Source organism: Zootermopsis nevadensis, unplaced genomic scaffold (genome assembly GCF_977971745.1).
Source record: "Zootermopsis nevadensis isolate Lab colony 2312 unplaced genomic scaffold, Znev_1.0 Znev_ptg000003l, whole genome shotgun sequence".
Taxonomy (NCBI): Eukaryota; Metazoa; Arthropoda; class Insecta; order Blattodea; family Termopsidae; genus Zootermopsis; species Zootermopsis nevadensis.
The window spans coordinates 3198583-3214437 of NW_028259135.1; the positions used below are offsets into that span (position 1 = coordinate 3198583).

At 38.0% G+C, this 15855-nt stretch overlaps 1 protein-coding gene across 6 annotated transcripts in view; it reads left to right on the plus strand.

The window, feature by feature from the left end:
- LOC110827942 (valine--tRNA ligase) overlaps positions 1–15855 on the plus strand; it is a 22192-nt gene continuing 6337 nt past the window's right edge. For 5 of the 6 annotated variants that reach the window (XM_022060126.2, XM_022060129.2, XM_022060128.2 and 2 more), the window contains exons 1-13: positions 1–212; positions 646–853; positions 2257–2503; positions 3682–3910; positions 4348–4527; positions 5764–5888; positions 6887–7032; positions 7682–7798; positions 10270–10519; positions 11232–11345; positions 12373–12480; positions 13304–13463; positions 15478–15767. In XM_022060126.2, coding sequence (XP_021915818.1) covers positions 41–212; positions 646–853; positions 2257–2503; positions 3682–3910; positions 4348–4527; positions 5764–5888; positions 6887–7032; positions 7682–7798; positions 10270–10519; positions 11232–11345; positions 12373–12480; positions 13304–13463; positions 15478–15767 — 2346 coding nt within the window. In that variant the 5' untranslated portion in view covers positions 1–40. Of the gene's footprint in view, positions 213–288; positions 396–645; positions 854–2256; positions 2504–3681; positions 3911–4347; positions 4528–5763; positions 5889–6886; positions 7033–7681; positions 7799–10269; positions 10520–11231; positions 11346–12372; positions 12481–13303; positions 13464–15477; positions 15768–15855 lie in introns of those variants that run through there. The other variant, XM_022060131.2, reaches the window with a different exon arrangement.

A 15855-nucleotide genomic window follows, 5' to 3' on the forward strand; every position in this document is an offset into this window, starting at 1 on the left:
GCTCGCTCTACACTGAAAGCATAGAAACTTTATCTGTCAAATGAGTGTAAAAATGCGTTATTATGGCACAATTTCCAAGTCTTTTATTTTTATTGTATGTAATGATTCTTTGTTATTTAATCCAGTCTACAGAAGATTTGTTTGGCACATAAGACATTGCAGTGCTGGTCGTGGTATTTGGTTCTCTAAAAATACGAATCAGATTGTCAAAGGTAAGAAAGCATGTGATTCTATCCAAAGTTCATTAACTGGCTGTCTTTAGGAAGGCTCCTGAGTATTTTGTTTGAAAAGAAACAAGAAATAAATACATTGTTTTGACTATTAAATCTTGTGGTTAGAAGCCACTTAGGTGACCAAAGGATATTTAAATTCATTTTGGAGAAATAAATTTGAGGGTATGAACTGAATAAAAATGTTAGGTATTTTCGGGCATTGATGTGGTGAACGATGGCCTTTATCGTGATGGTGACAAACAATCTGGTCCCATAGCAATGGAGAATTTCATGGGCAACTTAATACCTGTTGCCTGTGAAATGTATGCTGTTTTCGTTTGTTGCCAACATGTGATGAATATGCTTGCACCATATTTTGGTTTTAATTCATTCTTATGTAATGACTTTATATTACAATTATTTCTTTTTCCAGATGCAAGATCAGACTTCCCAACAGCATACAATCCGAAGTATGTTGAAAGTAATTGGTACAGCTGGTGGGAGAAGCATGGTTATTTTGTACCAAATTCAGCAGATACTGGAAAATCATTTAGTATGGTCCTTCCCCCACCAAATGTAACGGGCACTTTACATCTGGGTCATGCTTTAACATGCACAATACAGGATGTGCTGGCACGATGGTAATTGTAGATGCTATAGCATGGATTTTTGGGTACTACGTATAGAATGGTTTCTGGAAAGAAAAATTCCTTTTTGGCTGTTGTATATTGTCTGTGTGTAGTGAATATGTGTGCTTAGTACATAGGAAAAATTGCAGGATGTCATGCCTTTAGAGGTAAGTTCTATATAGTACTTTGAAATTGTGCCCTTGTAGACCAGTGTCTACAGTCTGCAGTGTTTTGTAAACAAAGTATACCATACATTTCTCTATTTCTCATTGCTGTCCATTTCACCAGCCTCAAACATAACATAAATTCATCTGCACATCATCACTTGCTTTCACAGTCTGATGAATGATTCCTGCTAACTACTATTCATCATGTTTCCTCACAGTAACCCTGGAGCCTTATGTGTAAGGGTCTAGTAAATTTTTTGAGTGTGTGTTTAACAAGATGAATGAAGGAAGGTCATTTGATTCTTTGTCTAAATATGTGATTAGATCATCTAAATTTGTGTTTCATTGGTAGTTTTATTTATTGGTTTATTTTGTCATATATAATCAGTCCAACAGTGGGTAAAGAAGTTTAAAGATGTGTTACACAGGACATGGGTAAACAGGCTTTCAGAAAGAGATCAGTGTACAGATAGTGAAACACACATGATTTTTCTCAGTCCCTGATATAATACCTGGAATCAGGCTGTGGCCACTTCTCACCCAGTTCATGATATATTATCACCCTCTCCTGCTTGCTATCATTTGTGGTGGAAAACATGGATAAATTTAAAAGAAATACAGATGTACATAATTTAAATACAAGACGTAAACATGATCTGTATGTGCCAAATGCTAACTTTACTAAATATCGGAAAAGAGTGTACTATACAGGTATCAAGTTGTTTAATAATCTTCCACCAACAATTAAAAGTCTAAATTATGATCTAAAGGTATTCAAGCCTGCATTGAAAGATTACCTCTTTACTCACTCCTTCTATTCTGTAGATGATTTCATCTCTGCTGAAAATGTTTAAGCTTTATATCCATAATCTATGTATATGTAAAGCAAGTTTTGTATTTATATTTAAAATTCTGAGGTTTATGTATATTAATTTTGTAAAATTATTTTTCATACTTGTATTGCAGAATCTGAAATTTATGTACATTGATATGTGAAATACGTTCTTGTACTTGTGTTGAAAGTTGTGAAGTGTATGTATATTGTATGAAATGACATGTTCTACATCCTTTGGTTGAGTCCTAAGAAGGATCTATGGAATGTAAATAAACTCTACTCTACTCTACTCTACTCTGATGATAGACACAATCTCACTGAAAGTAACTATTTAACAGGTAAACAAGGAAATCTCTATTTTTCTGTAGTACAATTCACAATGTTGTTCATTATCAGTTTCTGATATTTTTCAGGCACAGAATGTTGGGCTGTTCAGTTGTCTGGATTCCTGGTATGGACCATGCTGGTATAGCCACACAGGTGGTAGTTGAGAAAAAACTGTGGCAGGAGAAGAAGTTGACGAGACACGATATTGGCCGTGCCAAGCTTGTGGAAGAGATCTGGAGGTGGAAGGAAGACAAGGGGAGCATTATCACCGAGCAGTTCAGGAGGCTCGGGCTGTCATTGGACTGGTCGAGGGAAATGTTTACAATGGACCCAGTAGGTGATAATCCACTGATTATTGTTATGTTCTTGGTTGCTTTGTAGATTTTGTGGCATTAAATTATGAGAAGATTAGTGAGTAATGAATTGGAAAGAATATGATTTGTGGTACTATCCCAACATTTGCCTGGAGGGACCAAATAAAACCATGATAAACTTCAGTCAGGGTAGCTGGTCTTTGCATACAGATTTTATTGAACAGCCTGATAATTCTTGCATAGGAGAGTTAACTATGCTGCATATGTAATTATGTATAGAATTACATGAAATGGTGTTTATGTGTGGTGAATGGGAAGGAGCAATAATAGTAGCATATTTCTAAAGACTAGATAAAACCATGGGACACCAGTCAAGATTCAAACACAGTACCTCCTGAATAAAAGTCTGATTCATTACAGCTTGAACTAAGCTGCCTGATGTTATGTTATTCCTGCTTTTGATTCATTCTGGAATGTTCCATTTAACATAAATGTTTCCTTAATCATTCTAGTGTGACTTTCATCTAATAATTTTCCAGGAGTAACTGGTGTTTATGGATTATGTACCTGTAGTATAAATATGTATTGAAAATCCTCATTAAACAAACTGAAACTTCAACATCATTAATACCAAAACCTACCACTGAATATAGGTTCAGTCCTATTCACATTCACAACTATTTCTGTAAGAACTATTTGAATGCTATTCACTATTACCTTAGTTTTACCCTGAATGTCATAACTGAGTGGTTAGAACTCCTTCATATTTCAGGAGTCCCAGGTTCAAATCATGGCCCAGAGACTGACTATCCTGACCGTTTACTTCAATATTCTTTCCAATGCATAATTGTCGTCATTATTGTATAAATTTCCAGTCATGCAACACTTTTTTATTCTATGACTCTCTGGTCCGTATTCGGTCCATGGCCTCCTCAATTTTCCTCTTCCATTCGGTCCGTCTGTCCGAGGCTTTGATCGAGGTTTCGAAACATCTTCCTTTTTACGGTGCAAGGTTGTTAGCCTTGCGACCAACCCCCAACCTGGAGGACCAGGGTATCTGTCTTAGTCTGACCTCTCCCCCTTGACCAATCTGGCTTGGGAGACCCTACCAGTAGCTCTTGGGGTCACTGAGGTACTCAAGCCCCATACCACGACAAGGTGCAGGTACCAACACTAATTCAACCTAATTTTGTGTAGGTGCAGTCAGCAGCTGTTACAGAAGCTTTCATCCGTCTCTTTGATGCTGATCTCATCTATCGAGCCAACTCCCTTGTGAACTGGTCCTGTGTTTTGCAGTCAGCAATCTCTGATATAGAAGTCAACTTTAAGCAAGTAATTGGAGCTACAGCAATTGAAGTCCCTGGCCATTTAGAACCCGTGGAGTTTGGTGTTCTTACTGACTTTGCATACAAACTATGTGACAGAGGTATTTATTCCTTTGTTTTGCCAGCTGTTAATAAATATTCTTAATAATATTATGAGAGCTTCTGTAATCACAAAGGTTGTGGCCCGTTCCCACAGTGGAGTGAATTGGAGAGATTGTTGTGGTAACAACACCATTTGACATCACCACCAGTGAATTATTACAATTTTCTGGTATTTTCTTTTGGGTGTGGGCGTTATGTGTCGGTAGAAAGGTTTTCTAATTATTAAGATTATTCATTTGATCAGGAGTGTTAAAAATGTGATGGGAGGTGGTTATATAGGAAATGTTGGGCAACGGTCAGACTGCACCGAGAACACTATTTAAGAGCTGGAGGAGCAACGAATGAGGTACCGGATAGAGAGGAGCAGAGGGCCCTACTGAAATGTTCCTCATATGTTGATATTGTTGCTTTATTTACTGCATGTGGCTGGTTCCAGATGGAGAAATTGTAGTTTCCACAACACGGGTGGAGACAATGCTGGGGGACACAGCGGTCGCTGTGCATCCTCTTGACGAAAGGTACAAGAATGTGATTGGAGAACATGTTTGGCATCCTTTCCGAGAGGAGAGAATTCCTATTATCTGTGACGATTTTGTTGATCCAAATCTGGGAACAGGTGACTTCAAAAAATATTTTTTATTGGATGATGTTAATTCATGAATGATTGTAGTGAGGCGCATTAAATTTTTATTTTTGTGTTTTGAAAAATACTTACAAAGGAGGTTTTAATGTTTGTGTTTTGAAAATAAGGTTGAGCAACCACTCATAGTTTCACTTCATTTATGTTTATGAAGAGTTAAATGTGCGCTTTAGCTACGGATTTGGAATTAAATGAGAGTGAAGGTAAGCTTCAGTGTGGAGAGTAAATTTTTCTAAAATGCATTCACTATGATCTGCACTGTGATCAGTATTTATGCAATGCATCTACAGTAGCCAGGAAGTAATGTTTATAGTATGGACACTATGCTTTCTTATCTGCTACCCTTGTGATCCCCTTGCCTGTCCCTTCTAATGGACATGGAACACACGGATTCTTCCTGATCACTGTTCAGGGAGAGTTCTTCAACAGTTGAGTTACTAAATCTACATTCATATTCTACTTTTGAGAGAAAGAAGTGGAACTGTGGAGAACTGTACAAAAAGCAACAGTTATTTCTTCTCTGTGTTTTATTTAATGAACACTGTACCAAAAAAGTGTTTCACGTGGGATGTGCAGAGTTTAATTTTATTTATTTAACAAAATAGTCAAATTATATAGCATCAGTGTGGACCTTAATGATATTGAAGATATCCGTCTTCTGGGTTATTGCGCTGTGTAGTCTGGTCGATGTTAACCAACGTTTCAGAGGTCACACTGCCTCCATCATCAGGGCGATGAATATGCCAATAGGGTGTGAGGAGCTGGATTTATAGGCCAGCTCCTCACACCCTATTGGCATATTCATCGCCCTGATGACGGAGGCAGTGTGACCTCTGAAACATTGGTTAACATCGACCAGACTACACAGCGCAATAACCCAGAAGACGGATATCTTCATACTCACCGCTGTGAGAACCTCAAGTCTTACTTAATGATATTCTGTATTATGTATATCTTTTGGTAGTGTTTTGTACAATGAGTTGTTTTTGAGAAATTTCATAAATTTAAATTTTAGTGTAATGTAGAGGGTATACTAGCCACTTCAACAAAATTAAATGTCAGCTTTTAACGGAGATCTGCAGTACCAAACATAAAAATATATTTGGTAGTGTTGCATACAAAACACGTAAATTGGCAGACAGAACCTGTCTGTATGTGTTTGCTACGTACATTTGGAGTTAATGATGTGTAAGACCATTGAACTGCTTCCAGGAGCTGTTAAGATAACTCCAGCACATGATTATGTTGATTTTGAGGTTGGGAAGAGGCACAACTTGGAAATGATTTCTGTCATCAATGAAAAAGGAGAGCTGAATGAAAAGTGTGGTGTATTCACTGTGAGTATTACATATGTTGATTGTTAAATGTTACAAAACACTTTTGTGAAAGTGTATAAACGTACTATTACTTTTGTATGATGTATGAAAGCTGCATTTGTTGAATGGATTTTGATTAAATATCTTGTCATATGCCTTAAATAAATCATACAAACAAAACTTCCTAAATTGATGTTTTGAGAAGGAATGATAATTGAATCCACCATTTTTCTTGAAAATCGTAATGATATATGTGCAGTGAAACTCTTGATTTCCTTTCTTTTATGTATGTATGTATATATATATATATATATATATATATATATTCATTGTCAATTTTTTTGTTTTTCAGTAACCATAGAATTTTTCCATTTAAAGTTTTCCGAAGTTTGGCATTGAAGTTTATTGGTATTATTGATGATATTTCAAGTACAGGGGCCTTTTATCAGGAGGAATTAGTTTCACTATACTCTTAATATTTGCATCAAACAGTTCCTTATCCAGCCTGTACAGCCTATATTGCGTTTCAGAGGCTGGACTATTACAAAATCTCAAAATTTATGAAGGGATTATGCTGGGTGTGATTAGTACAGACATGAAATGAATACAACATTCAGGTGAATGCAATGCTGGGATAGTACAAAGTCTTGAATTTGACATTATGTTCAGTCAGCATGATTCTGCAGGTTTGACCTTTAGTAAATGCCATTTCAGATGAGGTAAATATTGCCTTATGTTCATGCATCAGGACAGGTGCACTGTCATTTACAGTTGGCATCGAGAGTTGATGTTTGCAGACCTTATAGTAATTAACTGTTATCATCCCTTGTTCCTTTCCCCTCACCGACACTCGCTTACAATTGAAGACCAAGCTTGCATCTTCTATTACTTGGTGGCGTGTACCTTATTCAGTTGGTATAGCTGAATTAAATCTACAAGTCAGTATGAAATAAGAGCATTTTTAAGAGTTTCAGATGTGGGGGTGAGGTATCAGGAAGAAATGAATTGATCGTTTCCAGAACATGAAGAGGTTTGATGCAAGGAAATGCATAATGGAGCAGTTGGATGCACGGGGTCTACTGAGAGGGAAGCGTGACCACACAATGCAGGTTCCATTTTGCAGCAGATCAGGTGATGTGGTGGAGCTGTTGCTGAAGCCTCAGTGGTAAGTGTTCATTCTTGTTAGTACTTTTCCTGCTAATAGTTTGTTATTACTTTAGTAATGTTAACCCTTTGAAGATCGTCTGAATATTATTCATGAATTCAGTCCGTACCGCGAAGAAAACACTACACCTCACCATTACGAAAATCAGCTGGTTAACCCTTTGAAGCCGAAGCTCGTCTTCATAATATTTACGAATCCAGATCGTACCGCGAAGAAAACACTACACCTCACCATTACGAAAATCAGCTGGTTAACCCTTTGAAGCCGAAGCTCGTCTTCATAATATTTACGAATCCAGACCGTACCGCGAAGAAAACACTACACCTCACCATTACGAAAATCAGCTGGTTAACCCTTTGAAGCCGAAGCTCGTCTTCATAATATTTACGAATCCAGACCGTACCGCGAAGAAAACACTTCACTTAACCATTAGAAGTCGAATCAGGCGGTACCACATTAGATTTAACAAAAGAACGTCCCGTCAAAGCCTTAATGTTTGCCACATCTTAATATCACTTGGGTGACTTGTGCCTTTACTAATCTGTGATATTACCACTTGAACTGCATTGAAAATTTTCTTATGCCAGAATCAAGTATAAACAATTAACACACCATTTGATTAACTGAATATTTTGATTTGATTTTTCAGGTTTATTAATTCTAAAGAAATGGCTCATCAGGCTCTTGAAGCAGTGCAAGAAGGAGATCTAAGGATTGATCCAGCCGTCTTTGAGAAGACTTGGTACACTTGGCTGAGTGATGTGAGGTTTGTTACTTACTGTGTAGCGTCCTTGGTATGAATTGTGACATGATTTTTTATTTTTTAATTCTTAAGTTGATATAATTGCGTCATATTGTGAATTAAAATTTAATTATTCGTGTTTTTTTCCGTCTAATCACAATTGTATATAAATAAAATTATACATAAGATATTAAAATATCATTTACATATTTGGTACATCTTTTTACTACATGTTTCGGTTACATTGAACCATCTTCAGGTGTAAAGTTAAAAATTATAATCTTATAAACTAAAACTTAATTACTGTTGTTGTGTAACTTCTGATGATGTTTACTTCCAAATTCATTGGAGTGAGGGTATATTTTGAAGTGATAGTGGTTTAACATTGGCCTGTAACGTAAATAATTTAAAATATTTTTAAATATTACTGAACTTGAAAGAACGAGTATAGAATACAAAATGTAATAAGGTGAAAATAAATAAAAATGGAATGTAAAATGTAAAAATGAACATACCTAGGAAGAGCGTAGATATGTCTTGAAGGTATTCAGAAGTACTAACGTATCCGAGGAGAACTGGATCAATACTGATCACTTATAGAGAGAGTAGGTGAAAGGTGGTTGTACCAAATATGTAAATGATATTTTAATATCTTATGTATAATTTTATTTATATACAATTGTGATTAGACGGAAAAAAACACGAATAATTAAATTTTTAATTCTTGTTCTATTATGTTGGGTGCCTCTTGAATAAAAGTTGAGATTGTTACAGATATAGCAACAAATTTGGCAAGTTTATTTTGTAAGGAAAGTCTGTAGTATGGTGTCCTTTGTTAGTGTGTGCATTCATATCTCATGAATTTTGAACTTCATTCAGATTCTGGTTCTGTAAACAACAAAATTTTTCATTTTAAAATTAGCAGATTTTGATAGTCTGCCAACTTTCATTTAGTGGAAATCTGTATCTGTGTACTCATAATTTATGCACTAAGAAAGGAGGACAAGTAATTTGTTATGTGTATATGTACTCACTCACTAATGCCTCCTTGTTCTTATCATTTAAAGTTCTTTCTGGAACTTCCTGTTAGGGGTATGCAAACTTGACTGCTTTCCACCCTGGCATTACCAGATCACTCCTTATAATTATATTGATGTTTCATTCTGTGTTATTTAAGCTCTGCAGTTGGTACAGTGATAGTAAAATTATAGTAAGATAAAAGATTTTTAAACAAGTGGTGGCAGATACTTCCAAAATTTAGTCTCTTCATAATGTCAATTGAATAAAATTTTTGGATATTATCCATCGTCTAGTAAATATAAAACGTAAAAACGACGTTTCGGAGATGGGACTCTATCTCCGTCTTCAGGTTCCTACACAGTTGGGCCCACTAGATAGAGCTAATCCCTATCTCCGGACCTTTCTTGGATATTATCCATCGTCTAGTAAATATAAAATGTAAAAACGACGTTTCGGAGATGGGACTCTATCTCCGTCTTCAGGTTCCTACACAGTTGGGCCCACTAGATAGAGCTAATCCCTATCTCCGGACCTTTCTTGGATATTATCCATCGTCTAGTAAATATAAAATGTAAAAACGACGTTTCGGAGATGGGACTCTATCTCCGTCTTCAGGTTCCTACACAGTTGGGCCCACTAGATAGAGCTAATCCCTATCTCCGGACCTTTCTTGGATATTATCCATCGTCTAGTAAATATAAAATGTAAAAACGACGTTTCGGAGATGGGACTCTATCTCCGTCTTCAGGTTCCTACACAGTTGGGCCCACTAGATAGAGCTAATCCCTATCTCCGGACCTTTCTTGGATATTATCCATCGTCTAGTAAATATAAAATGTAAAAACGACGTTTCGGAGATGGGACTCTATCTCCGTCTTCAGGTTCCTACACAGTTGGGCCCACTAGATAGAGCTAATCCCTATCTCCGGACCTTTCTTGGATATTATCCATTGTCTAGTAAATATAAAATGTAAAAACGACGTTTCGGAGATGGGACTCTATCTCCGTCTTCAGGTTCCTACACAGTTGGGCCCACTAGATAGAGCTAATCCCTATCTCTGGACCTTTCTTGGATATTATCCATCGTCTAGTAAATATAAAATGTAAAAACGACGTTTCGGAGATGGGACTCTATCTCCGTCTTCAGGTTCCTACACGGTTGGGCCCACTAGATAGAGCTAATCCCTATCTCCGGACTCTTCACCATCGTAAAGAAGTTTTAGATTTGATATCTTCATAATGTCATGATTATCAGTCATTTTGATTTGATTTTGTTTCAAATACCTGAAATTTGCTATAGCTTTAAAGGATTTTTGGCTATATTATATTACCATTCTGGCGATAAACATATACTATGGTTTTTATGTATTACATAAGATTTGAATATCAGGAATATGTCACTGTGTCACGTGTGAAGGGAATGATCCAGACACATTCTGCTGTCTTCGATATTTAGTCATGTCTCAAATTTGCAGGGACTGGTGTGTGTCTCGTCAGCTGTGGTGGGGCCATCAGATACCGGTGTATGAGTGTTCAAGCATCGTGAACTTGCAGTCCACACTGTGGGTGGCAGCTCGTAACATTAATGAAGCAGTCAAGAAGGCTGCCACCAAGCTCAATGTCCTGGAGTCTGACATCTTGAGGGTGCGCCAAGATGATGATGTTCTCGACACGTGGTTCTCCTCAGCCCTCTTCCCATTTTCTGCACTGGGCTGGCCAGAAAAGGTGTGAGGTGGTCACAGTTTTTTCGTAGCAGGGAAGCAGACCTTTTATTGCTGTTTTAATTATTATTAATTCTTTGCACGGATTACACGAAATTTATGCATATAATGCTTGTATGACCTCATAATTTAACTCAACTGCAGGACAGATTTTTATGAAACTTCATGTAGATATTGTGTCATTGGAGGCTACGGTAAATGCGTGCTTTTCAATTTCCTGCAGTCAGTTTTACTACCGTGGCAGATGCTTAAACTTGTGAGGTGGGAATGACATTAGTGCCACTTAATATAGTGTCATACAATGATATATGGTAGTAGATCTTTGAAAAATACACGTGGTTGGTATAGCAATTTTTTGTACAATGTTAAACAGCACAGCTGCTGCATGAAGAAGAAATGTTGACTTGATCAGAAAGAATTTCTTATGGCTCAATGCTTTATTAATATATTGCATGATTTACTTTGTACAATTGGATTTGCATCATTAGTAAATGAACAGCAATGCTAATTCGGTATACAGCATCACTAAAAATGCATTTGAAAAGTTTACACGTCAGATTGGAATACATATTTTCGCTCTTGTTTAATTGGTAAAGATACAAGTAATAATAAGCACATCCTCAGATTTTTAACTGAAACTTCATTCTTTACATTGATACATAGTTAGAAGTTAATTGTTGGTTTTAATGTTTTATCATTTTAATTTTGAATTTCAGACTGAGAAGTATTACCCTCTGACACTGATGGAGACTGGCCATGACATAGTTTTCTTCTGGGTGGCTCGTATGGTCATGCTTGGAACTCAACTCACAGGACAGCTGCCTTTCAAGGTATGTGGTATGTAAAAACAGGAAATAGTCTCAAACATGAATCCTGTTTTAAATTAAATCTTTCATTAGAAAAAGATTACTGAGTTTTTGCTGATGCATTTTCAGTACACACTAACTAACTAACTAACTAACTAGATGGCTTACTGAACCCGAAGGTTCATCACCGAATTAACCAAAGCCCTCCACCGGACCCTGTCCTGGGCCAACAAAATCCAGTTTCCTTCAACTCCTATCTCCCATAGATCCTGCCTGAGATTATCCTCCCATCTACGTCTAGGTCTCTCCAGAGGTCTCTTCCCCTCAGGCTTCCCAAATAGTGGATCCAACCAACCAGATGGCTTACGGAAACCGAAGGTTCATCACCGAATTAACCAAAGCCCTCTACCGGACCCTGTCCTGGGCCAACAAAATCCAGTCTCCTTCATCTCCTATCTCCCATAGATCCCGCCTGAGATTATCCTCCCATCTACGTCTAGGTCTCCCCAGATGTCTCTTCCCCTCAGGTTTCCCAACCAGTACCCGGTGCACACCTCTTATCCCATCCATGCGCGCTACATGCCCAGCCCATCTCATTCTTCTCGACTTAATCACCCTGACAATACTGGGGGAGGAGTACAGATTTTTAAGCTCATCATTATGCAGTTTTCTCCACGCCCCATCGTCTTCTCTCCTAGGCCCAAATATCCTCCTCAACACCCGATTCTCAAACACCTGCAATCTGTGTTCCTCCCTGAGAGTAAGAGACCATGTTTCACACCCATACAAAACAACAGGCAAAATTTGCATTACGCACTGGAGTGTCTGCATTTTCCCATCTCCATAACTACTGAAGGGATTTCAGTGAAATATGGTGTTGTGGTCAGTACTAAAAGTGGTCAGATGAATTTGGTTTTGGTTTACGCTTGCCATGACCGTCAAAATAAACTACAGCAGTTTTCTCAGAAATGTTATTTTCATGTTGGTTCCATAAAAATTAACGTTCTTTTGTTTTGTAACAAGATTTGAACAGTTTTTCCCTCTTTTGCAGAATATCTTGCTCCATGGAATCATTTGTGATGCTCAAGGAAGGAAAATGTCCAAAAGCCTTGGAAATGTTGTGTTCCCTGAAGACATTATTGCAGGCATCTCATTGGAGGTACGGTTATCAGTCTGGTGCTTTAATTCACACAGTACAATTCTCTACAGATATTTTAACTTTGTTTTTATTCTTGAACTTGAAATAAACAGAACTTTCAGTGAAGTCTTCTAGGGTGAACAGTCACATGTGTATGGAGTAAAAATTTAATGTGTCAGACCATCTTTTAGTAGGAAGTGATCACAAAATACTAAGAATTCATTGTATGTAGTCACTGTGAAATGTTCGGATTGTGCATATTGCCATATTTATGATATTTACCGTGATTGTTAACATATTATCCAGTTAACACTTGTTTAATCCAGATATCTCTCATCCCCGAATAAGACATGCACCTCGATTTTTTATTAGTATTTTTAATGATCATATTTTAATGATGATATTTGTTTGCCATCTTATACAGAAATTGTTTATATAATGTTTTATAATAGCAATGAATTACTTGTAAGATTTGAGGTTTTCACAGCGGTGAGTATGAAGATTTCTGTCTTCTGGGTTGTTGTGCTGTGTAGCCTGGACGGAGGCAGTATGACCTCTGAAACGTTGGTTAACATCGACCAGACTACACAGCGCAACAACCCAGAAGACAGATGTCTTCAATGAATTTCTTGATCAGCTGTGTCAAGTTTTCAATGAAGATTCTGTAACTTACAGCTAGTGGAGTTATTTGGACAGAAATTTTAATTTGATGGACAAAGTATCACGCTGTACCTCTGTTACCCATAATTGACTGGCATGGGAGTGGGAAAAAGAAGTTGAACATGGACATTTCCTAGCTGCTTTAAACTACATTGTCATTCAGGATGATAAATTTTCTTTTCAGGACCTGAACCGCCAAGCACGCAAGAATTTTGATGCTGGGCTTCTCTCCAGATCTGAACTGGAGAAGACTTTGGAAGGTCAGAAGAAAATGTTCCCAAAAGGAATTGAAGAATGTGGTGCAGATGCTCTTAGATTCACTCTGTGCTCAGCAAATATCAGAAGTATGTACAAATATTCAAAGGAAACACATGAAACAAAATTCCCATTTAATGTTTCTCATTTTAAGATTTTCTCTCATTAATAATGCATGGTTTCTCTTCCCTTATCTCAGTGCTACATTTCTTCTGTTTCATATTTATTGTAGTTTAGTGTTTAAACGCATTCCTCAGAGAAACATTAACTTCTTAACTGTATGGAGTAGACTGAGATTTCTCCCCTGCTGCTGTTGAGTAGACTTGATTAAGACTTCACAGTCTTATTGTGTGAATCGTTTTTACTCCATACTTACCTTAATGTTTTCATACGCTTCTGTCATATTTTGATGACTTAGAAGTAAAGTATTTTAAAAATAAAATAAAAAATAAAAAATTATTGGCAGTGGGAAAGGATCTTTTTAGATCATCACCAAGAATATCAAGGAATTTAAAATTCCAAATTATGTAATTAGAGATAAATGGGTTTGCAGAATTCTACATATGAGGTGCGATCAGAAAGTTTCTAGACTGCGCCTATAAAAACCCGTACACTTATCTCAGGTATTAAATTCATCCATCACCCTTGAAGTAGTTCCCCTGGGAGTGAACACAACGATCCCAGCCCCGCTGCCAAGCCTGGAAGCATCCCTGGAAATCTTTCTTTGTCAGCCTGTCAAGCACCATCTGCGATTCTGCCTGAATCTCTTCTATCGTCTCAAATCTCCTTCCCTTTAGCTGAATTTTCATCTTTGGGAAGAGGGAGAAGTCGCACGGAGCTAAATCCGGCGAATAAGGAGGGTGCGGGATGACGGCCATGGTGTTTGAGGCCAAAAACTGCTGAACTTTGAGGGCGGTGTGCACTGGCGCGTTGTCATGATGTGTCGCATGTGGAGTTCTTCCTTTAGAATCAGCTGACAGGTCCCATAGCCTATCCCAACAATGGCGCACAAGTCGTTGATGGTACGACGTCGATCTTCGTGAATGGCCTGCCGAATCTTCGTAACATTTTCGGGCGTTGTGCTCGAAGATGGTCGTCCAGAACACTCGTCATCATCGACAGAGGTTCGGCCATTTTTAAAACGTGAATGCCACACAAAAGTTTGTGCACGACCCATTGCGGACTCCCCAAATGCTTGCTTTAGCATTTCATAGGTTTCCGTAGCCGTTTTGGCGAGTCTTTGGCAAAATTTGATGCACACGCCATTCCGAAATCGCAGGAGGGTCGGTGTAATGCACTACCAAAACGCCCGTAACTAAGAAACAAATGCTAATTCGATGATGCCGGCTGGCACACTGATTCACTATGAATGTAGGCCGCACCCCCTAAAGGCAGAAGCTCGTACTACATCCGGTTCGCCCTCTATTGACACAGTCTTGAAACTTTCCGATCGCATCTCGTATGATACAACAACAAAACCATACGATATGTACACTTTCAAAGAATGAGAGACAAAAGTTTGTCCAACTGCTCTAATGGACCCCACTAGAAGGAGTAAGACCAAGAATTTAATGGAATCCAGGATGCAGCAGCAGAGAGAGAAGTGGAAGAATTATTGGGAATCAGAAGACAACAATAATATTAATAAAACATACATACACATAATTATGTACCATGTACACACACATATAAGCACAGATATACGTAGGCTACTTATCACTTCTTCTATGGCTCTCCGGTCCATGACCTCAATTCTCCTCTTCCATTCGGTCCTCTGTTAGGACGTCTGTCCGAGGCTTTGATTGAGGTTTCGAAACATCTTCCTTTTTACGGTGCAAGGTTGTTAGCCTTGCGACCAACCTCCAACCTGGAGGACCAGGGTACCTGTCGTAGTCTGACCTCTTCCCCTCGACCAATCTGGCTAGGGAGGCCCTACCAGTAGCTCTTGGGGTCACTGAGGTACTCAAGCCCCACCACCACGACAAGGTGCAGGTACCATGAAGTGATGTACTTATCACACCTTGTTCCTTTATTCTGTAGTTGTCATGCATGAAGTGTAGTGGGGTCAGCTTGCGTATTTTCATCTTGATTGTGTAATTTCAGGCTATTTCATCAATTTTGACATACAACAGTGCGTAGCAAACAGACTGTTCTGCAACAAGATATGGCAAGCCAGCAAATACACTAGAATGTGTCTTGAAAGAGTTCACACTGCTTTGGACTCTGATCTGGACAGTTCCCGAGATTACCTCAGTAAACTGGACAAGTGGATTCTCAGTCGCTTGGCCAATATGGTATCACAGGTCAACGAGGCACTTAGTGGTTCTGATCTTCACATTGCTACGTCAGCCCTGAAGACATTCGTTTATAGTGAATTCTGTGATTTCTACTTGGTAAGTAAATACATGTTTAAACATCTGAGCCATCATCATAATTGTAATGAGTTATTTAAAAAGTATTTACATTTAAATATCTGGACAG